This window comes from Spermophilus citellus (assembly GCF_964194105.1).
Source record: "Spermophilus citellus genome assembly, chromosome: 3".
Classification (NCBI taxonomy): Eukaryota; Metazoa; Chordata; class Mammalia; order Rodentia; family Sciuridae; genus Spermophilus; species Spermophilus citellus.
Window position 1 is genome coordinate 223,881,941 of NC_138184.1, and position 25,117 is coordinate 223,907,057.

At 44.5% G+C, this 25,117-nt stretch overlaps 1 protein-coding gene across 1 annotated transcript in view; it reads left to right on the forward strand.

Annotated features, from left to right (window-relative positions):
• Positions 1-25,117, forward strand: part of CNTNAP2 (contactin associated protein 2) — a 1,934,648-nt gene that overhangs the window by 1,496,268 nt on the left and 413,263 nt on the right. The window contains exon 14 of the mRNA XM_081283562.1: positions 13,001-13,157. Within this exon, the coding sequence (XP_081139688.1) occupies positions 13,001-13,157 (157 nt within the window). The remainder of the gene's footprint in view (positions 1-13,000; positions 13,158-25,117) is intronic.

Sequence of the window (25,117 nt, forward strand, 5' to 3'; positions counted from 1 at the left end):
ATTTCTTTCCTAGCATCCTCATCTCCCTGACCTCTTGAAATTTTATTTCAAACGGATCCCCTGATCCTCAGATCAAGTGGTGCTTGTCAAGCTTTCCCCTCCCCCTTTCTGGAACATTCAGCCCTTGCTTCCCTGCTCTCTGCCTAGGACTGTGCAGAGGGTTGGCCCAATGCCTAGCTGTAGGGAGACAGCAGGTAATCCATGCAGAACAGTGCAGGGGCACGGCCAAGACGCTCTGCCCCAAGGGCAGCTTAACATAGGAGACACAGACATAGCCTACCTGGGAATGATAAAGAGCAGTGTCAGGGAATCAGATGACTCTTCCTCTTCCTCCACCTGGCAGTGGCCTTTCTTAAGGCCATCTTCTCCCAGGTGCACACGGTTCTAATCTGCACCCTTCTCTTTACTCTCAGGCTTCAGTTATCACTGTGATGATCCACAGATGTGAAGATTGAGCTCTGATCTCTCTCTTGAGGTCACAGACCCTTAATCCTGGCTGTCCCCATTTCCACACCTCTGTGTCAGAGGGCTCCTCTGCCCAGGTGCTATTGGCATAGCAGATGGGATAGTTATTTGCTATTCCAGCCTGTTGCAAACACTGCAGGTCAGCAGCCCTGACCCTGGACACTAAATACCAGTTGCACCTTACAGATGCTTCCAGATCGTACCCGAGGAGGTAGAACCAGCCCCCACCCCAACCCCAGGACCCATTATCACCTCAAATTCACCTTCTGTAAAACTAAACTGAATATCTTTCCCCTAAACCAACACTCTCCTCTGAATCTGAAAATTCTTTCAAAATGTTCCTGTGTCTAACCTGAAAACCAAGGGGGCACAACTAGCTGACCTAGCTGGTCACCAAATCCCAATTATGTCCTTTGAGAGAAGCTTTTACCTCTGCTGTAGCACAGAACCTGCCATGGACATGTCCCTCCAGGTCTCCATCACCTCCTTTGTAGTCTCTTTCCGGTCTTTTCCCCATGGCCCCTCCTAAAGCATCCCACTCTCCGTGCCTCTGGCTGCTTTAAAACCCACAGCAACAGGCTTCTATAGGAACAAGGGCAGAGTGATATCATGAAAACCCTCCCCCATAAATACTTTTTTAACTTTAAAAATGAACAAAAATATTTTTAAATACTTTTAAATAAAAAAAATGAGCTTGAAAGCAAGAGAGAGAGAGAGAGAGAGAGAGCTCTTTAGAGAGGTCAAGTGAAGGGAAACCGTGAAGCTAGGTCCTGAATGAGTGCCAAGCCAGATGCTACTGCTGGCCCCTGCAACCTGCCGCTCCGCTCCCATGCTCCTGACCCATGGAGAAGGGTTTGTGCTACACGATGAACTATATCCAGTCTCCTTTTATGAAAAACAGAATCCAAGAGGCTAGACTTTTAGTGAGAAACAAAATGAAATAAATTGAAAAGTCAAAACTCATTATACCCAAGAAGATAACACAGGAATTTTGACCATCTGAACTTGTGCTCAAGGTAAAGAGAAAAAGAAATTATCCCTTGAAGTTTCATTAAAAAGCCACATCTGATGTATGTTTACAGCATAATTTCATACTAACTTGGATGGTTGAAAACAATTTAAGCTGAAAATATATTTTAAAGAGGTCCCAGGTTGGCAATATCTACAGGTATCTGATAAAAGCAAAAGCAAAATATCTGAGAGGGACATACCTTCATTTGGACCTCAAAGAATTCTCATAGATATATTTCCAAGGAATATGACCTCAGGGAAAAACTAATCATGAAATGTGTGGGGAAGCCAGATACCATGTTTGTAAATCAACAGAAATAGCTAATAGCATTTGTAATCCTGCAAAAACCCCAGATATTAAAATTATTGGATCAGAATGTTTTCTTAGGGAAAAAAAAAAGGAAATCGAAGATATGATTAAGGAAGACATTATCAAATATAGGGGCATTTGAAAAAGAAGCAAATAAAAGTTGTAGAAATAAAACATCATAGATAAAACTGAAAGTTTAATGGAAAAGTTAAATAGCAGTTTCTACCTAGCCAAAGTGAAGATACTGAAAGGGAGAAGAAATATGAAAGAATATCTCAAAAACAAGCCAGTGAGAAAAAGAGTGGAAAATATGGAGAGGCGATTCAGAGCAAGGAGATTAGATCAGAGGAATACTACCTGTCTCCAACTGGACCTTCGATAAGGAGGTGAGACTTCATAAATTTAGGGCACATAGTTAAGAACAAACCATGACAAAATAAAACATGCAAATTAAGATGGAGATGCAGATTAATAGGTCACAGTGGATCAAAACAAGAAAGAAACTCCCCTGCTAGACAGAAAATAACCTATAGAAGAGTGGAAATTAAACTGACCATAAAGGTCTTGATAATAGAAATATAACAGCATTAGAATTATGTTTATAAATTTTTGTAAGAAAAAAATCAATTTTATATATTCCACCCATAAAAATAATATCTTTAAATAAAGTCATTTTTAGACAATAAAGTATTTACAGTAGCACTATTCACAATAACCAAGACACGGAAGCCAACCAAGTGCCCGTCAATGAATGAATGAACAAAGGTCATATATACATATACAAGTGAACACTATTCAGCCTTTAGCAAGAAGGAAATTCTGTCATTTCAGCAACGTGGGCAAACCTGGAGGATGTTATATTCAGTGAAATAAATAGGCATAGCAAGACAAATACCACACCATCTCTCTTATGTGCAATTTTAAAGAAGAGTTGAATGGTGGTTGACTGGGTGGTTGGGATAGAGAAGATGTTGGTCAAATGATACAAAATTTCAGTTAGATAAGAGGAATAAGTTCAAGAGATGGGGTGTTCAACACGGTGAAGGTTGTTAATAACAATGCTGTGTTTTAAAAATCACCAAGAGTATATTAGCTTGCTCAATTTATTCATTCCATATTATACATATTTCAAAATGGCATATTGCACAAGAGAAAATTTTTACTCATCAGTTAAAAGTTAAAAATTTAAAGATCCTAGAGTACATACAAAGTAGAAAAATGAAATAAATATGAAGTTAGGATAAATGAACCTGAGATCAAACATTTGGTAAGATTGCAAAATTGATTCTTTGAAGAGTCTGATAAAATTAATAAACTTGGGACTAGATTAGTCAGACAAAAGAGATAAAGAAGAGTAGAAATAAAAACAACAGCACATGGGCAGCTGTTGACCAGTATTTTTAAATATTAAGATGCAGTTGACAAGTTCATTTAAAAACAATGTATAAATGGATACAACAAATAGTTAAGAATATAAACATATATAAATGGATATAAGAATGATCTTAAAACAAAGATTAAATTATGTAAGGCTCAGACAGTTTACCAAATAATTGAAACCTTATTCAGTCCCCCATCCATTCTTTGAGGCCATGTTAATTTGATACCATAAATAATGAGTCCAACAAAAGAAATTCATAGGTCAATGCTACTCATGAACTCGGTAGCAACAATCCCAAATAAATAGCAAAACAAATCTAACAATATACTTGTGTGTGTGTGTGTGTGTGTGTGTGTGTGTGTGTGATGATTTATCACAACAAAGTGAGTTTTTAAATTACACTATCATTAGAAAAATTTAGAAATGCTAAAAGGAAAAAAATATATAATTTTTCTGGGTGCAGTGGCATATGCCTGTAATCCCAGTGCTTGGGAGGCTGAGATAGGTGGATCCATCACAAGTTCAAAGCCAGCCTCAGCAACATCGAGGCACTAAACAACTGGGTGAGACCCTGTCTCTAAATAAAATACAAAATAGGGCTGGGGATGTGGCTCAGTGGTTGAATGCCCCTGAGTTCAATCCCTGGTACCCCCCTCCCTCAAAAAATTTATAACTTCAATAAGAGCAGACCAACCCTTGAACAAAACTATCAATTCATATTTTCAAAAATCTCAGCAGATGATAGATGGAAGTGAACTGCCTTAAACATGAAGATGAACAATTTTTAAATGGCAGCAACATCACTACTTATAACTCAACATTAGAAGAACTTTCCTTGAGATTCAGAAGCGCACGAAGACCCTCATGGACAAATGAGTTTAGCAATGCACAGTGGATACGAGTAACTGCGTTTGGAGAGGAAAGAAAGCCTGAATGGAAAGATATTGGAAAGGAAGAAGCAAGCTGTCTGTAAAAGGATTTAGAGAAACAAAAATAATCAAAGAAACAACCCCTTGCAGTTCCAACCCATCGCTATGGTTTTAGAATTGATCACCTTTGCTCCCAGGGACCGTGGTACAAAGAAACCAACCATGTTTCCCAGGGAGCAGCAGTAGCAGAGATCTAAGTCAAGGGCACCTGGAGTGTGTCGGCCTATTCCACTCTTTAACACTGCTCAGAGCTACACACTCATCAAATCTGTCACTCCAATTCCATTTCAAATTAATAAAATCTAATTCATTTGAATTGGATTCAAACTGATTTGATTCAACTGAATCAAATTTTGCTCAGTGGAATTAGTCCTTGATTGAAATCTATTAAGTTCAATTCAATAAAATAAATTTAAATATTATGCAGTGAAATTAATTTTTAATTATTAACATTTTGATTCAGGTCCTTTTTAATCTGAACTTCACTTCTACATTTCTAAATTTGGCCCATACTCAAATCAATAGGATACAGGAGAATCCAGTGTGATTCTGAAAGATACAACCCGAAGCTAATCAACTGCATTCATTTCTATTCATCCCTAATCAGATGAGTTTCAAGACATTCAATCACAGAAAGATGAAACGTTCACCTTAACTATGAAATTGGTTGTTTACATTAGAAATTCAAACTTATGAGTTTTTCCCATCCTCACATCACTATCTGCAGCACAAATTCCACAGGACTTTTGGGGATTCATTTTTTTATTTGGTTTTATATGAACATAGGACAACATAGAATTAGGTGACTGTGAAATGAACTTAATGAGTTGATTTCTCAAAAATTATAGGTAGTTTGAGAGAACTGTCTTTTGCGTCTAAGAGAATGCCAAGATGTATGATTTTTAATTTTCTTTCTAAAATCCTTGATTTAAATAGTAAAAAAACAGGCATTTGGACTCAGGATCACAGTTATGAAATTGCAAAAAGAAAAGAGTTACAATGATTATATTATTCAGAAGAAAGCTGATAATTAAATGGAGATATTTCTGTACTAAGCCTCACTGTCACCTCTTCATGTCCTACCTAGTAAACAGGGTCCTCGGTAGGTAGCTCAATGGGATCCAGGCACTGACCCAAAGAAAGGGAGTCAGTTTCTCTACATATGCTCCCAAGTGTGCAGTGAGCTAAACCAACCACTGTCCTCTCCCAGGTCAACATGTGACAGCCCTGTCTGATGATAGGATCAGTTCTCAAGTTTTCCCTTTTTTAAGCGGGTACAGGGGTACCGGGGATTTAACTCAGAGGCACTCAACCACTGAGCCACATCTCCAGCCTTCTTTTGTGTTTTATTTAGAGACAGGGTCTCACTCAGTTGCTTAGTGCCTTGCTGTTGCAGAGCTTGGCTTTGAACTTGGGATCCTAGGGCCTCAGCCTCCCAAGCTGCTGGGATTTCAGGTGTGTGCCACTGCTCAAAGTTTCCTTTTGAGATTCCTATTCCAATAACTTTTTGGTCTATAGATCAGGGGGTCTATGTTGTTTATAGGCATCTGATGGACCTTGGGTACATTATAAACCCTCTCTTACTCCTATTTCATACTAAGTTAAAAAAAAATACAGAAGTTGTCTTTTGTGGCTTCACCTCCCAGCCCTCATGCTGCTATGGGAATCTGAGCCTGGGCTCCCTGGTCCAGTTCTTAGACGCAATTGTACTAACGCCATTCTACCAGTTAAAGGGGAGAGCCTGTCTCTATTTAAGTCAGAGAACTCCAGGACTCCTGGCTTATCCCCTCTTCCTATACCTGGGGCCAGAGGAGGCTGTCCCCTTTGGCTTTACGTCCCTGGATCCCTGACTGTGCACGGCCCACTCTGAAGGAGCAGGGAATTCCTGCCTGCTGTATCATCCCAACCACAAACATCAGGTTAACCGGAGGAAACGGAGAAGCTGCAGCACTTTGAGTTTTCCCTCTGTTCCGGTCGGGCTAGAGCTCGCTGCCTGCCTTCTTCTCTAGATCATTTGTATTAGGAAGGTTTTCACAGGTGTCGGGATGTTCTGCACATCCGATCTAGAACTATACTCATTAAGGTCGTCTTTGCTTAGTAAGCATATTGTCGTCACACCTTGAGAGGAATTGTTTTAATCCCGTCAAAAGGGCAGCTGAGACACACTGATGATCTGGAAGAAGAGCAATGCAGCATGGCAGGGGTAAGAATGGAAGGCGGAGGAAGTGGGCGATTGTCCAGAGCCACTTAGGGGGACCCTGTGTGAGATCATAGATGCTCCATTTGTAACAACTGCTCCACAAGCTCTATGTATAAAGGCCTTAACACCAGGTTGTAAACTTCAAAATTACACAATAAAATTAAGAGGGGGGTTCCTATACCTTAGTGGACTTTGAGCATCTAGAATGTTCCGCAAGAGCAGAGCCTGGGGTGATCTGCAAAGGAGCTGTCCACAAGGGGCACTGAGCACCCAGGCACCAGTGTGTCTCTGCTGCCAGTCGTACTTATGTTTGCTCTGCTAAAAAAAAAAAAAAAAACCCTGTGATTCTTTGACAGAGTTTGCAGTTAAACGGTAATAGGAGATATAATAAAACTAGGTTTCATCAAGCTAAAAAATTGCTTCTACGTTTTCATTTTGGAGACTATAAACCCTTGCGGTATTGTCTTTAATATCTTGTAGAAGTAGGTAATGGAAGTCATTAAGTGTGGCAGTGACCATCCAGGGTCTCATGTGAGAGTGACTAGGATAACAGTTACTTAAGCAGCCTATTCAGTTACTTTGTGTGGCCTGGAAATTCCAAAGAACACATTCTGAAAAGCCTACATCTGAACCATATTTTCAAGAGGTCTCCCTGCCTTTGTTCCATGCTTCTGGAACAGTTATTGGCAAAAATAAGAGAGATCTATTGGTTTCTTTAGGTCTTGGAGAACAAGTATTCTCTTTTCCTTTTCCCTTTCCTAGTTTAATCATCCAAACCCTAATAAACGCTTCACCTTAATAAAGCTTGATCTGAAGTGAGTCTAACAGTGTAGTGATTACATTTAATTCAACCCATATTGGGCTATTTTAATTCAATATGCCCCATTTTGATACTTTAGCTTCTAGCTATTTGAATGTGGTTCATCATTATCTCATTTCATCATACTGATTATAACTACTTTATATTGTTAACTAAAATCTTCATATTAAAGAAGTTCTTGAACTCTTGGACAACTAAATTAGTTCTTTTCTAATCACTTCTTATTCTTGTCTTTTATAGTCTTTCCATCTTTATTGCTTTAAAGGCAATAAGCAGTTATTTGCATTATTGCATTTATTGCATTATTCCCTTTACAGGTAAATAATGATCTGTAGAGTAACAAGTAGCACTTCGTTAGCACAGCCCTGGAGAAAGGCAATTGTTTGCTCAAAGCAAATTGAACCATTTTCCTTCTGAATATAAAATATTAATAAATAATGCTAATTAATAAAATTCATAATTAATTTTCATTATAGTGATTTAACTGAATAATCCAGTGCTAATAACTAATGGTACAATTTGCTTTTCCCCTGGAATATTTCGTGTTGGCATTCTTCCATTCAGGGAGATACAAAAGTTGTGTGCTTTGTGCTGCACCTGACTGGTTTTCATGAGAAGAACAAAAATTCTGCATCAGTCTATCTGGGAGCATTAGTTACATAAGGACTAAAGTACTATGTGAGAGAAAGACAGGGGGTGGGAGAAGGAGCTGAGAAACCAGGCCACTCTTATCCAGCCACTGGCGTGTCACCTCTTCACCATCGACAGAGGAAATGTCATTGAAGATCTTACCCTGGTGTCTAACAAGAGCCCACGCCTACAGTGAACTGAGGGTCTGCAGTGCAACTTAGCAGACCCTGGGCCCTGTGCTGGGGGCTCCTGCTGGGCACATGCTGCCCAGACGGCTTCACAGTGAGGCTTTCTCTCCAGGGCTGGGTGCTTCCTGAAGTGCTGTTGGAATTAGCTGCCTCTCATCTGCGTTTGCCTTAGTCTCATCCTAAAAGTAATGCCGATCGTTGTCTTGCCCCTTTGACTGACATTGTTCTGATTTTTACAAAGAATATAGATCCATGTGAGTTTCTTTAGTTCATGCAAATCACTGTCACTGACTATAATGAAGATATGTTTTTGCCAATAGCAAACTGTTTCAGTAGCACAGGGGCAAATGCCAATTCTACCGTTTGTGTTTAACACTGGCTAATTTGGTTAAATCACCATAACTAAAATTAATCTTTAATTTGGTGTGTATTTTATATTCAGGAAGAGGAGAACAGTTCAATTTACTTGGAGCAAAGAACCTCTTTACTCCAGTGCTGTGCTAATGAAGTGCTGCTTGTTGCTTTACAAATTATTATTTACCTGTTAATTGGCTTTGGAGAAAAGCAGTTTAAAGCAATAACAATGGAAAGACTTTAAAAGACTAGAATAAGAAGTGACAAGAAAAGAAACATGTTTTAGGTGCCTCCGATCACTCAGTAAAAGGAAATTGAGACACTGAGATACATACTCTTCCATTAACTCCAGTTTTACCTGTGTCTGGCCTGTTTCTCTCTTTCTCCCAAGTGTGTTACAGTTTCCAAAAAAACAATGATATTAACCAAACTTTCCTTTGGAATAAAGCATTTAGAGTTAGGTCAACCTGAAAAGATGCAATAAGCCAGGTGTGGTGGTACACACCTGTAATCTCAGCAACTCAGAAGCCTGAGGCAGGAGGTTCACAAGTTCAAAGCCAGCAACTTAGTGAGACCCTGTCCTAAGATTAAAAAATGAAAATTAAAAAGGGATGGGGATGTGGCTCAGTGGATAAGTACCCCTGGGTTCAATCCCTGGTAGGCAATAAATAAATACATAAATAGATCTGATAACCAACCTGGTGGTGTTTCTGTGTCATGGGGTCAAGTTGAGGTCTGGTAGGCCTGATGAGCCTTCTTCCAGGTCAGCCTGGTTTCACCTTGTTCTTTCCTGTAACAGGGCCAGAGGTGGGTCCAACATGAACCTGGAGCAGTTGTGGGGCCAAATCACCCAGATATCTCTGGGGATGGTTCACACTAGACAGTTGCCATAAGTGGTATTTTTCAAGCCTTCATTTTTGAAACTCTGGAATCAAAAGTGTATTATTAGTCATGTTTTCAATACTGGGGAGCATAAAACATTGGGTGTTTTGCCCTTTACCCTGACAGAGAAAGGAGAAACAAAATAATAAACATGGGAAGCAAACACAAGCCCCCCAGGTGCTGGGAAAGGCCCAGATGGGCAGCAGACACGGCTTCAAAGTAGACCTTATCTCAGAGAGCTGGCTTATTCATCTCTGGAATAGAATACGGAAATCTCCCTCTCTACTGTTTATCAGATCAAGTCCAGTATATCTTCTGAAATTCTAGAAAGGCTCATTCCAAGGAAAAAGAGTCAGTTTTTCCAATTAAGTGAAATCTAGCAATTTCTCTCCACTAGGAGAATACATGGACAGCGCATTTCCAGGATGAGAACATCCACCATCCCATCACACGGAGCATGGACCACATTCCCTGTCCATTTTCAGTGACTTTAAATTGCCCACATTTTAACAAAATTGCTCTTGAAAGCTGCTGGGATACCAGAGAAGGGACCATGGCAGCTTTTACATAGCTCCATTATGATCCACTCTTACTCTATGGTGTTATTTAGATGTTGTGAGAGTTCAAGTAAGAATTCATGAGTGCAGGACTCCACATCTTTCTTCTGAGAACTCACAGACACAAATGTACACTTAGCATCTAGGGAGGAAGGTGAGTTAACATGATGGAATTCCAACCCGGAGGCCTGGAGATTTCAGTGGACTCGCCTCTTAGCCTCCCTGGCTGGCACTACCTCCACTAGAGTCCATTCTTTCCCAGCTTCCTCTGAGAGTGATCTGATCTCCACATATGGCCTCTGGGTTCAGCCATGTTGTTTTGTATGGCAGAATTTCCTTCCTTGTAGAAAATAACACTATTTTGGAAGAGAAATAATAAGGTAGCAGTAGAGATAGGAAGAGAAAGCAAAATGCATACACATGAATTGCAGGATTCCAAATATAGTAGGTATCTAAAATAGTCAGACGGTGACACTAAGTCCCAGGAGCTGGGAAGAGAGGGGAATGAGCCATTACTAACCAATGGGCACAGGGGCTTCAGTTCCCCAGGGTGGGTGGGCTCTAGAGTTGTTGGACCAGGCCACACCTGTAACAATAATGAATTGTGCACTTAGAAAGTTGGGAAGAGGGGAGAATCCATGCTAACTACTCTCACCACAGTAAAATAAAATTGGAACAAAGCCCTCTGTTGTCGGGCCTCCTTGTCCCCCTTCTGTTTCTTTCTCAGCTGGCTCTCTCTGGGCTTTTCTTCCCCCATTTCACTGGCAACCCCTCTCAATAAAGTCTCCATGGCCTCCTCGCTGTCACATAGAAGAAGACTTGTATACCCTCCTCTTAGTGGATTTTGCTATGAAATCTGGCAATGCTGGCCACTCCACTCTTTTGGAAGTCCTTCCTTCGTTTTCCCTCCATTCACTGCCTTCTTCCTGGACCTCCACTGTGATCCTCTCCTTCGGCATCTTTTTGAAAGCTTTGTGATCTGAAAGATTCCAGCTGTATCTCTGCCACTCCCAATATTTTCTGGTTTGCCATGATGGTGTCTGAAACAGAATTTTCCGCTCAGAAAATGCTCCTGAGATACAGACATAAACAGTCAACTGTTTTATGCATCAAGTTCATCATCTTTTTCCAACATTCCCTGAATTCCTGACCTCCTTCCCTATTCCCCGCCCTTAGTCTCTCAGGCCAGAAGCCGTGGACTGATCCACAATACCTTCTGCTCACGCTCTGTCCAACCCCAATCTCCCAGCCCAAGTGCACCACCCAAATCTCTTGCTGTCTAGTTCTTTCTCTGTTTTTCCACTACTATTTATTATTTCTCTTCTGTGTTAACAAGGGGGCATCACATCTGGCCTCCCTAACTCCATCCCACAGAAATCCATCTTTTCCCTTATTGTCAATCTTTTGAAACCCAAACTTGACTGTGATGATCTCGGCTGCACATCCTTTATGGTTTTTCATTGTTTTCAGTACAAAGTTCAAACTCTTTAAAATGGAGGAGAAATAGGCATTGAAAAGCTGGAATAGACCAGTGCCTCCCTGGACAGAGTCATTGCTGTTGTTGCAGGCCGGCCCTCCTGGCTGGCCCTTACTGTGGCCACTACCCTCCCTCAGCCTCTTCCACCCCAATGCACGTGCTCCGGCACATATTCTGCACAGAGAACTTTCCCCCTGTCTTAACTCCCTGCTCCCTTTGCACAGACCCCTCTCCTCTCCTAGGTCCTTGCTCATCTGGGTAATGCCCATTGACCTTCAGGACACAGTGTGTGGTCTGCCTCCTCTGAGACAGCTTCTTTTATGACCTCTCTTCCTTCCCTCTTCCATGTTCAAAATGCTTATTAAACTGTATTCCCAATCTGCACCTTCCTCCTCCACTGTTTGGCTGGGTTACTTTTATTTGGCACATAAAGGAAACCCAGTAGATGTTTGAGATTTGGATGAATGAATGAACAAATGAGTGACTACTCGGCCAAATAATAAAGGAAAGTAATTAGGGGTTGGTTCCAGAACTCCTGCAGATGCCAAATCTGCAGATGCTCAATTAAAATAGGGCAATATTTGTGCATAACCTATGCATGGGCATCCTCCTGTGTATTTTAAGTTATCTGTAGATCATGTCTAAGATCTAGTACAGTACATTACTATGTAAATAATTTGTTATACTATATTATTTCAGGAATAATGACAAGAATAAAGTCTAGGCATGTTTAGTACAGACAATTTTCTAAATTTTTTAAATTTAAAAAATACACATTAGAGGGCTGGGGATGTGGCTCAAGCGGTAGCACGCTCGCCTGGCAGGCGTGCGGCCCGGGTTCGATCCCCGGCACCACATACAAAACAAAGATGTTGTGTCCGCCGATAACTAAAAAATAAATATTGAAATTCTCTCTCTCTCTCTCTCCCTCTCTCATTCTCTAAAAAAAAAAAAATACATATTAGAATCACAGTTTGTTGATTCCAAGGGTAGAAACCTGTGGATACAAAGGTCAGACTGTATAGAGAGAGTTGTACAGTGTGTCATCCCTATGTACCTACTTTGGGCCAGAATTCTAGATTAGGAGATAATTGGATGGGAGGTTAAAAGAACTGCTTGAACTTTCTAGATGTGAGTTTCTTTATTCAGAAAATTAAGAGGCCAGCCAGGCTCCGTGGCGCATGCCTATAATCCCAACAGCTTGGGAGGCCAAGGAAGGAGGATGGTGAGTTCAAGACCAGCCTCAGCAACTTAGCAAGGACCTAAGCAACTCAGGGAGACCCTGTCTCTAAATAAAATATATTTTTAAAGGGGGTGGCTAGGGACGTGGCTCAGTGATTAAGCATCCCTAGGTTCAATCCCCAGTATCGAAAAAGAGAGAGCGAGAGCGAGAGCGAGAGAGAGAGAAAAGAAAATTAAGAGGCCAGACTTAGAAAAAGTGAAAGTCCACATTGGCTCTAAGAGTCCCCCACCCCCAGGACTATATACTCACAGAAAAGTCAGAGCAGCCATGAGGTCAGCTGTGTGTCATGAACCAACTCCTGGCCCAGGTCCCTCCACAGTGGACTGGTCTCAGCTGAGCTAACAACTTAGGAATCCTACTCCTGTTGTAGAAGTTAGGACCAACATGTTTCTTTGGGGAAAGAGGTCCACGTACCAGTGGCAAAACTTGAGCTTACCGTTCCCTCGAATTCTTTTTTACTGAACGTACTTTTAAGAGGTTGAGCACCTGGAGGAGGCAGCACTTGGCCTGTCTGAGCAGACCTGTTTCTCAAAGCACCTTCCCTCTTTTGCAGATGGGAGTCCCTACACGTGGTGGGTTGGCAAAGCCAACGAGAAGCACTACTACTGGGGGGGCTCGGAGCCTGGGATTCAGAAGTGTGCCTGTGGCATTGAGCGCAACTGCACGGACCCCAAGTACTACTGCAATTGTGACGCAGACTACAAACAGTGGTGAGTGCCATCCCGGGAGCCCGCGCCTCTCCGCGCCACAGCCGCAGGTCAAACTAATTAGACAGGGGGAGAGTCGGGAAAGTGCTAAAATAATAGGATCATAGGGTGGAAAGGTTTGGAACTGCTGCAGTTGACAAATGTCAGGATGGTACTGAAAAATATAAAAGCAGAAAGAGGTCAGCGTGACAAGGGTACGCATTAGAAACCGGCTGACACATAATTGATGTGTTCATCTTTTATTCAGAGAGGAAAATAATGAGCTATGTTGTTGGTGGTGCTTTGCATTATAAAATGGGCTGTGGGACACAACAGGGGCAGGCGGGGCAGGAAGCCCAGGTGCCTACACGTGGAAGCTGGACCAAGAAACTGGACCAAGAAAACGAAAAATACAAACAACAAAGAGTGATGGGGAAAAAAGGGGGGGAGGGGGAAATGTTCCTTGCTGTGGTCTCCAACAAGTGCTTACCCAGCGCCTTTCCCTTCCCACCTCGAATTGTTTACAAATCCATCCGAGAGAGGTCTATTTTGGGTTGCCTTCACCCCTCTGCTGGCTTTGTCCTGCTTCACAGGGAATGACTGGGCTGTGTCAGTCATGGGTAAGGATAAAATCAGCTGTCATTCTCTGGAGAGAGAGAGAGAGAGAGAGAGAGAGAGAGAGAGAGAGAGAGAGAACGAGCAAGCGAGCCCAGAAGTTTAGGTGCCAGACTGCAAACCAGGGCACATCCCCGGTGCTACTTTCTGCAAGCATAGAGGGCTTGAACCCTGCTGTGGTCCTGCTGGGCACCTGGCACAGAGCAAAGCCCTGAACCTCCTCATGCCACCAACCACACCTGTGGACTTACCCCATGTTCAAGGGCAACCTACAAGACCAGTTCTTTCCACCAGTTGCTTAGAAACTAATCCTGAGAATGCAAAGTTGCTGGTTTTCAGGTACGACATCTGTTTACTTCCCAAGACCTGTGCATTTTTTTTTTTACATTGAAACAAATTACAAAAGCTCTTTATTTCTTTATTGCAGTAGCTTAGGGTCTGTGGGTATGTGTGTAAAATATTTGTAAATAGCCATCCTCACACTTAAATTGTTGTTTTTTATAAAGAGAAGATCATGATACTCAATTTTTAATTGTATTTGTTTGAAAGATCCATCTGCACACGTACACACTCACGCACGACACAGAGACTGGAAGTCAGGGAATGGAGAGGGCAGTGGCTCTGGGTTAGTCTATTATGCATTCAGTCGGTCATTCTCCCAATCAGTCCTGTATTTAGAAAATATTGATTGAACACGTGTGTGCCAGGAATTCCTCCAGGCTCTGGGGATAAAACAGTGAATGTCATGAGCAGGAATCCCTGCCCTGACTCACGTTCTTCTTGTCATTTTTTACCTGTTACACGTCATTAAACAAGCCTGACAGGCAGGCTCTGGATTGGAGACATCACAGAGACTCTGCCTGTTCCACTTTGGTTTCCTGGCCCTGCAGGAGCCTGATGCAGGGGTAGCCTCCTTAACTAGGAGAAGTGGCAATGCTGCCCCAGGGGGTTCCTCATCCAGGCGAGTGCCTGCCACTGTTGAGTTCCTGCCACGGAGGACCACAGAGGTGTTCCAAGAACAGCAACGTCTAGTGCATGCACCCTAGCAAAAGCTGTCTTTATCAGGCACCATCTCAATGCCAGGGATACAAAGATGGGCCTTGTCGATCATGAGACACCTAGAGACGGAGTGGACAGAGAGTCCAGGTAGGCCCACCACGAAGACACCTAGAGACGGAGTGGACAGAGAGTCCAGGTAGGCCTACAATGAGACACCTAGAGACAGAGTGGACAGAGAGTCCAGGTAGGCCTACCACGAGACACCTAGAGATGGAGTGGACAGAGAGTCCAGGTAGGCCTACCACGAGACACCTAGAGACGGAGTGGACAGAGAGTCCAGGTAGGCCTACAATGAGACACCTAGAGACGGAGTGGACAGAGAGTCCAGGTAGGCCTACCACGAGACACCTAGAGATGGAGTGGACAGAGAGTCCAGGTAGGCCCACCACGAAGACACCTAGAGACGGAGTGGACAGAGAGTCCAGGTAGGCCTACCACGAGACACCTAGAGATGGAATGGACAGAGAGTCCAGGTAGGCCTACAATGAGACACCTAGAGATGGAGTGGACAGAGAGTCCAGGTAGGCCTACCACAAGACACCTAGAGATGGAGTGGACAGAGAGTCAAGGTAGGCCCACCACGAAGACACCTAGAGACGGAGTGGACAGAGAGTCCAGGTAGGCCTACCACGAGACACCTAGAGATGGAGTGGACAGAGAGTCCAGGTAGGCCTACAATGAGACACCTAGAGATGGAGTGGACAGAGAGTCCAGGTAGGCCCACCACGAAGACACCTAGAGATGGAGTGGACAGAGAGTCCAGGTAGGCCTACAATGAGGCACCTAGAGATGGAGTGGACAGAGAGTCCAGGTAGGCCTACAATGAGGCACCTAGAGATGGAGTGGACAGAGAGTCCAGGTAGGCCTACCACGAGACACCTAGAGACGGAGTGGACAGAGAGTCCAGGTAGGCCTACAATGAGACACCTAGAGATGGAGTGGAGGCACGTCCAGTGGCAGACTGAGGAATCATGGTGTGAGAAGATAACTAATCTGGTCCACTCTGGAGATCTTAAGTGGGTGGGGTGCCAACCTGACTCAGGTGTCTAAATCTGGAAGGCACCGTTAGCGGAAGGGCAGGGAAGGAATGCAGACTTCAGAGAAAGGAACTTGCCTCTGAAACATGTAACGGAATCCAGATCACAGAGCCAAAACCTTGCTGGGGACAGATGTCCTGCGCCAGCCTGACACACACGTCCTCCCTGCCAAGCTTGGGTTGCGGCTGCAGCGCTCCACAGCTGCTCAGGGACTCTGTCACCTCTGGGATCCCGTTCCCTCCTGGCTGAGGAGCAGCTGAGACAGCCTCACCCCTTTGCTTCTGTAAAGTTTGTCTCACATCTTTTAACACAGGCATTTTAGGCAAATTGAATAGTGTAATGAACACGATTATAATAAGTAGCTATTAAAATGTTCCTCTCTATTCAGCACAAGAGAGAAAGTTTTTGGAGATGTCATCCTGGTCTTTGAATACAACAGCCCCGGCAAAGGGTCCCCGACAGCTGCTTTAAATACTTGAGATGAATGGAGTTGCTTCTAGAGACATCTTGCAAGTGCTCAGTGTCTGTAGAGAGAACTGAGCTTGAGGATGGGAGCCGTCACGAGGGGATTCTCCACCTGGAGGGGAGGACTTTAACCTCTCTCAAACTCAGATTTGTTGTCTGCACAATAAGAATAAATCTCAGTTTGTGGGAATTAAATAGAATCTAGAAAGGGAAGCATTCTGTAAATCATACAGCATGGCGCGCAGTCACCTGCCTTCCTAATTGTGCAATTCTTGATGATTTCAAATGAATCTTAACGTGACATCCAACTGCGGGCAGTGGGTCCCTTCCATGCCGCCAGCAGGCCTCTGGTGGAATTCCACTCCTCCTCCTGGCAGGCTGTGGTATAGGGTATTGGAGAGACTCAGAGACTGGTACTTACCCAGGGAAGTTTGATGCGAGACCCCAGCCCCACCAACCCTCAGAAAGAGCTGGAGAGCTCAGCCATTCTGTGGAACCCTCCCAAGCCCCTCTTGCCTCCCTCCCCATCCCACAAGGAAGACAGCAGCCTTGTCAGTGGGAAGTAGGCCTCCTGGGATCTGGGAGTCTGTCCCCTCCAAGGACAGGGAGGAAGCCAGGACCCCTTCTGGAGGCTGACTTTCTACAGCCTCCTCAACTAGGGAAGAGACCGGGTGGACAGAGAGTCCACCAGTCCATCAGCAGCCCAGAGCGCTCTGCAGTGACCCCTGCTGGCAGGAGTCAGGGAGAGGAAGCGCCAAGGCCAGCAACCAGGCAAAATCCACCTGCAAAACCACGTTTGTGACTGAAGGGTGCCATCCTGGTTCTGTGGAATCTGTGCCTTCAGACTGTGCCCAGTAAGCAAGTTCTTTACTTCTTCCAACGTCTTCCCTCAGTCACCAACAATCATGTGAGCATGGACTGAGAGCAAAATGGGTTCAAGGTACATGGTGCCATTTCCCCTCTGTGCCACCTGACATAGGATGTTTGACCTCTGCGAGTTTGATTAGCAAAACAGAGGTCGACAACATGACCCAAGTTGCATGAAGTTCTTGCTACAGGGATGCCACAAATGATGCTTAAAATCACAAGAGGTTGTGTTATTTTTATTATTAGTTGAGTGTTGGGTAGAGCCCTGCTAAAATCATTGCAAATTCTCTAAATTATACATGCACAAACGAGGGCTCAGAAAATTTTTATTTTCCAAAAATTACATTGGAAACGAGCAAAGAGAAAATTAAACACACACCTAGGCCCACCCGCTGGCTGAGATCATAGTCAAGGAAGATTCCTCCATCGTCTTTGTCTTTTGAACAAGTGGTACATTTAATGTTTTAACTTATAAGTTTAAGGCTTAAACTGTGGACTATGTTATGTGTTCTATATTTTAAAAAGTCTAAAACTTAGACTGGATATTCATTCTTATTTACCAGAGTGAAATACATAAAACTGGAGCTGGGATAAATGAGATTGAACCTCAGAGGATGAGGGAGCTCACAACAAAGTTGCCGCGGCCTGTGGGTGCTGTAACCATCTCAGTAATTGCCTGATTATCTATGCTGTGAGAAGTTTTGCACAGTTATTTCTGAGATTGGATGTAATTTAGCATTTATGATTTACTATTCACAGCAATAGTCAACATTCCCACCCACGGTGCCAGCATCCTAATTAAGGGGGCCTCGTCTCGGCTAAGTGCCCACCTCTGGGTAATGCCTGGTCTCTCGCAGCCTGGCTCCATGAGCTCCATCATCACATCTGAAATTAGCAATTCCAAAATGAGATTAGCAGTGGGGGGAGCCGCTTCTCTCATCGTGCTGCTCTCCCTGCAGGATTTCCAGATCGCTGTGTCCCGGCAAGATGAGCAAGGGGGGGGGGGGGGGCTCGAGCTCCACCACATCCTCTGAAGAGGGCCAGGCAGGTGCGCACCCCCAGGCTCTACTCCACTGACCCTGAGGGGAACCCCTTGGCTATGGGACTTTTCCTCCTGGGCCAGAAATGATCCCTTAGAGAGAAGTTGCCCAAAGAATTCCTTGAATGTTTCAAAGCCACTGACGACTCATTCCCAAGTATCTTGAATATTTTAAAAAGTAACCATTTTACATTCTTCCATCTCCATTTTTCCATTTCACATGATTCCATCTAATAGCTTAGAAACATTTTTCCATGAAATTTTCAGAGTACCTTTTACTCAAAGTGAAGTATTTATGTATGCAGTGTCACCATGTTGATCAGATAATACCAGTGGGCCTTCATGGAGTGTTGATTATATGCCAGGCATGTTCTGTGTGCTTAATTGTATCATATCATTTAAGCTTCATGTCAATTCTAGATGAAAGTACTATTTTATCCCTATTTTACAGATGAGAAAATTAAGCTCCAGAGAGGTTCATTCCTTCCCCCAGCAAACAGCAAATAAGTAGTGGAGCAGAGATTTGAACTCCAGAATCATGTTTAGACGTGACAAAACAAGACATACGCTCTGCATGCATTTTTATCATGTGCACTCTACAGAGCAGAATTTTTCCACTTTTTATGTGATTAAACAGAAATAACATAAAATTTACTATGTTAGCCCTCTTCATTGCACGATTCAGTGATCTGAGTGCATTCATTTTGTTGGGCATCCGCAGCTGTCGTTCATCCTCAGAGCCTCTCTCACCTGGCAAGACCACACCTCTCGGCCTGTCAGTCACCAACTCCCTGTGCCCTTCCCCCAGCCCCTGGACCGCAAGGACCTGCTAGGAATGGAATCTTTTAGGACTGTCTTCTTGTGCCTGGCTGGTTTCCCTCCGCATAATGTCCTTAAGGTTTGCCTACTTAGTGTCCTGTGTCAGAATGTCCTTCCTGCTTTAAGATGGAATAATATTCCCTCATAGAAACAGACCAACCTGTTGGTTCCCCCTCCGGCCTGTTAACACTGGGTAATTTCCAGTTTGTGAAGACGGCTACCATGAACATGGCTCTGTCACTTTATGTAGTTTCCATTTTTACAAATGTCCACTGTGCTCCTGAATTCGTTTTTACAAAGCTCTTATTAATTTTACACTAAAAGTATTCTTCAAGATAAATAGGCTCAAATTACTTCCCATCTTAACCCCTGAGCCCTATCCCCAGCTCTTTTTAATTCCAATTGTAGGAAGGGTTTGCCAAGTTGCTTAGGGCCTCACTAAGTTGGTGTGGCTGGCCTCAAACTTGGGATCGTCCTGCCTCAGCCTCCTGAGTCGCTGGAGTTACAGACATGTGCCACCACACCCAGCTCAAATTATTTTCCAAATGTAACCTCGTTTTGAGTCCTAGTTGAGTGGCTTGCCAGCTGTTGACCTGTAGCAGATTGTAAAGACTCCTCAAGACTGCTTCCAGGACCACCAAGTTGAAATAGTTACGAGATACCCACAGAGAGCTCAAAAGAGAGGATTCTCATAAGCAAGAAGGCACTTCTATATTGCACTGATAAGTGCTCAAACATCTACTGTAGTTGTCACTCTTTCCAGGAAGCTACACATACACACACACACACACACACAGAGAGAGAGAGAGAGAGAGAGAGCCAGAGCCTTTGTCTCCACCTCCTGCACTAGTCAACACCCCACTCTGCCTCTCTGGCCTCCCTCAGGCCCCATTGCCACCCCTGGCACCCTGTGAGGTTCTTGTTCTGGTGGCCACAGCTGGGGGAGTGGGGGATGACCACGAATGTCACAGGGGCAAGGTCCTGCTAAATACATGATTAAATGGAAATATATCACCTGAGGTCCTCAAATGCCGGCCCATAAGAGTGTTTAGTCAGGGGCTGGAGATTCCACTGAATGACAGCAGAAGAAATCAGTTACCACCTCCACCCCACCCAGTCCCCCAAGCAAACAAATAAACAAAAACAACTGGTACAGCTTTAGTTTTATACTTTTAAAAAGTTGAAGACATTCTCTATTATCATTTGGAAAAGAAAAGTGCTATCTAGGAGCCATGGTTTCCACATGGAATCCTAGAAACTCAGAGGCAGGAGGATCGCAAGTTTAAGGCCAGCCTCAGCAACTCAGCAAGACCCTGTCTCCAAATTAAAGAAATAAGCAGGGCTGGGGATACGGCCCATGGTGAAGCACCCCTGGGTTCAATCCCTGGTACCAAAAAAAAAAAAAAAAAAAAAAAACCCTAAGAGAGAGAAGCCTTGGTAGGAGGGAGAGGTCACTCTGGGGTTGGCAGCCAAGAGCAATCTGTGCTTCTGTCCCTGCTCCAATACTCAGCCAGTGGGGCAGACCCCTCTGCCTCAGTTTCCTCATTATAAAGTGGAGTGACTGTTTTATCAAGAAGAGCGTGAGGACCACGTTGTCAAGCATTGGTGGCGCACATGGCTCTCGGCTCGTCATTGTCATTGGAGCTGGAAGCACCTGGCTTGATATGGTCTTGTTAGGAATGCAGGACTGAAGCCACCTGCTTGAGGGCAGTTGGAAATCACCATCAAAACATTAACGCTGTCCCCTTTGAAGGGCTCCTTCACCCTACGGTATGTGCCCTCTTGAACAGAGACAACTTTGCCAAGACTTTGTTTTTCATTTTTTTGTATCAGTCCAAAGGACCAACCCGTGAAGGACACAAATGTCCCTTCCTAGAGTTTCAGATTATTATAATGTTACAAGATGGTTAAAGGAAGAAAGTAGAAACAAACAACTTGCACAGAAAGACAATAAAGACGAAGATGCAAACAACAAGTTGAAGGGTAGCCCACATGAGCCAGGCACGGTGTCGCACACCCATAATCCCAGCTGCTCCGGAGGCTGAGGCAGGAGGATCTCGAGTTCAAAGCCAGCCTCAGCAACAGTGAAGCACTAAGCAACTTGGTGAGACCCTATCTCTAAATATAAACACAAAATAGGGCTGGGGATGTGGCTCAGTGGTCGAATGTCCCTGAGTTCAATCCCTAGTATCCTTCCCCTGCCCCCAAAAAGGAATGGCCTACATGAGACATGCATAGACAATTTCTGGAATCTACAAAAAATATATTAATAATATTTTGAGAGGAGATAAAGGATGGGGGTTTCATAATAGACCTGTCTTGTCTCTTTCTATGTCTTATGAGCTCTGAATTTTTCACTATAATCACACTTATCCTATTCAATTACAAATTCTTTTAAATAGTTTAAAAACTTAAAAAAATAAGGACCCTAGCCAGCACCCCATGATATAACAAAACAGTATTAAATTGTTATTTTAAAGGAAAAGAAAATAGAGAGTAATTTTCAATAACAACACAAAACAAACAAAACTAAAGTGTCCCTCTGACGAGTTCCACCAGCCCCGATAGCAAGAGGAGTTTCCCCGGAGGTGGAGGATTCCCTTCCCGTTTTGGATGAGGAAGCTGAGGCCACATGCAGAACATGAGTTTTGGTCTCTGGGATAGCCATCACTCTGCATCCCAGCACATGCCCACCAGCCTTCTGCACATGAGGAGGATGTGGCAAGGACCACTGTCAGCAGTTAGGGGTGTGAGTGATTGGCACTAGATGGGCCAGGCCGGAGGTGAGAGTTCAGTGTGCATCCGCGCACGTGCGTGTGTATGAAGTGTTAAAATGGACCGTTCAACATAAGCTTCCCGTCATGTGCATCCGTGGAGATCCCTTTGGGTGGGCTGAGGGCCAGCTCTGTTACGTTTAGTCCAGGAGGAAGAGGAGGGGAAGGAGGCTCTTCTTCTTGATCCCATTTAGAACAAAGCCTGGGTTCCGTCTCCAGGGGGGCTGGGGTGTTCTCAGGAGGGGTGCATGGCCCCTGTTTTACTGACTATGCCTCCTCTTATGGAGATTTCATCCACCCTAAAGCTGCATCTCGATAGAATGTTCCTGGAAAGTCCAAAGAGCTCAGCTTCTTCGGAAAGGCACCTACTTTTCAACCTGCTGTTAAGGTTCAGGGTCTCAGGCAAGAGCTCTGGGTCTCTTTCCTCAGGAATTCAACTTGGAATGTGAACTGGGGACCCCTGCCAGGGCAGGGCGGGGCCCATGGCTCAGGCCTCACAGCCCCCTGGGTTGCCTGTGCTGAGCGGAAAGAGCTGTTGGGATGGGGTGGGGCCGTGTCTCTCCTCATTTCCAGAAGCAGCATGAAAATGATTTATTGTCTGTGTCTGAGGGACGTCTGGGTGCTGGCGTGGCATGGAACCCTCCTGACACCTCGTGGATCGTATCACGACAGAAAGGCAATTGGGCTCGGGAAAGGGTGTCAGCAAAGTGTCAATACGGTTTGACCACTGCCCCCAAATAACGGTGATGACAGCGAGGAGAGAGATTAATCAGGTGGGAGCCTGTCAGAGGTTCAGAGAGGGCTGCCAGCTCCCCACAGAGGCAGCCTGCTCCCAGGATGGTGAAGGACTTGAACAGAACAGGCTAGTCAGTCCTCTGAGGAAGACAGAAGGTCCCGGGAGCCGTCTGGGGGAAGCACTCGGTTCCCTGTGGGTATTCTCCTCTGTAACAGGCTTTACAAAGAGGGAGAGCTGTTAGATTTTCTGGAAAACAATTGCATTCTCCCCAAAAATCCACCACGCAGAAGGATGGTAATGAAAGGCACGTCCTGGAGTTAAAGAAAAGGTGGAGGCTTTGGAAGCCTGTGGTCGGTGGGCAGGAGGAGGCAGCCCTTCACGATTCCTGGGTGCCCACTGGAAACAGAAGCTCTTCCCTCCTGAAGCCCCTCCTCATGCCTTCCACCCTCTCCCTCTGCATGAACCTGTGCCTGGTCCTGAGATTTCCTAAGCATAAACCCATCACCTTACATACAAGCCATTTCCCACTTCTCCCCCTCCACAGACTCTGCCTTTCCCTGGCCTTCCCCAAACACCTGACCGCCTGTGACCACTGCCTTTCTTTCCATTCTAAATCTGAGTGGTGGCGTTGCAATGACCTTCCAAAATAACCCCCAGCCTTGAAATTCCCTCATAACACAACTCTCTGCCCCGTGGCTACTGGCTTCACGTGGGAATCACCAGGTTTCTGAGGTTTGTTATGTGTAAACAGAGCTAAAAACGCTGATTTAGGGGCAGATTCAGAGGCCTATAGACAGATAAATAAATATGTAAGAGTACTTACACAATGTGAATTTGTTTTCCCATTTATAAAAAAGCAGCCTGTTCCCCTGGAGCTCTCTGTTCTCATGTTCCTCAGATTTCACATCATCTTCAGAATCCAACATGGCTTCTGGGGCTCTAGCCACTGCATTCATATCCCAAATAGAAGACTGAGAAGAGAAGAAAAGACGATGATTTGAGTCAGCTTTTTTACTGCTGTGACTAAAAGACCTGAAAAAGACAATTTTAGGGGGAAAAAAGTTTACTTAGGGGCTCATGGTTTCAGAGGTGTCGGTCCTTTCCTGGCTCCAGCCTTGAGGTGACAGAACATCATGGTGGAAGAGTGTGGGGGAAGGAAGTGGCTCATGTGATGATCAGGGAGCGGAAAAAGACTTTACTCACCAGAATCAGCATTCATGCCCCAAAGCCATGCCCCCCTGACCGACCTCCTCCAGCCACACCCCAGTTAATCCACCAGGGAACTAATTCACCAATGGGGTTAAGGCTCTCTCAACCCAATCCTTTCTTCTCTGAGCCTTCCTGCAATGTTCTCCTGTGAGCTTCGGGGGGACACCTCACATGCAGACCATACACAGGACATGTCCCCTTTCTCCCTCTTAGAAAATGACTTTTAGGGTCACTTCCATTTACATCTCATTGACTGAAGCTTTAATCCGATGACCACAACTAGCAGCAAAGGCAGCAGGCTCTGTGGCCTTCAACTGGGTGTGACTAGGCTTCACTGAGAATAAAGGTTTCTGTTACAAAAAAAGGGGAAAGTGAGCCTCAGGAGACAGCCAACAGTCTCTGTCCCAAATATTGACTGGCCCTACGCGTCCCCTGTTCACACACCTCCCGTGGCTCCCCATTACCTCCAGGACAGAGTCTGCCCTCCTTCAGTTACTCCTCAGTCACTGTGAAGATCTTACCTACCAGTAACTTGCATCTCAATAAAACATTCCTGGAAAGTCTAAACCGCTCTGCTCTGTCAGAGGGCGTCTCCCTGCCCCTCCTGTGCCCCTCTCCCTCTCTCCTCACTCTGCCATCCTGAAGACAGCCCCCTTCCTCAGGATGGCCCTTCTGCCGGCACCTGGAGCGACCCTCTCACCTTGCCTTCTAAAGGTCCTTTGCTCCCAGGACCCCGTGTCAGAGCTCCACCAGGAAACCCACGCACCAGAGCCCTCCTCCCAGAGGTCATCAGTGTTACCCACACTCACTGCCTGGAGAGTGTCCTCTCTCTCACAGGAGAGGCTTCCAGAGACCAACCAAGCAGCAGGCCTCGGGGTGTTTGTAGATACTCAGGGCCTGTCACTCGGCAGCTACTCAACAACTTGGGGCATTTGGTTTAAATTTGTAGCACTTTCACAATTCAGATTTTTATTCTTTTATTTATTTCTTTTAGTGTTTATAAACTTGCTTTTTGCCATGAGTTACAAACTCTCTTTTACACACACACACACACACACACAAACACACACACACACACACACACACACGGTACACTTTGTATGCATTTTAACCATGCACTGCAAAAAGTTGGAAAGTTATTTTATATTATTTAGCTAGGTTATTTGACCAAGATGGTTTCAGAAGTGCTAATGACACTTGTGTACTGATATATATCTACAGTCGTACAGTTTACACACACGCACGTGTGCATATATGTGTGTGTGTATGTACATATCTATCACATGTGCATCCTGTATTACTACATGTGATGTGTGATAACTTTGTTATTTTTTCAGAAGGCTGTGGTCACCTTCGGCTCATTT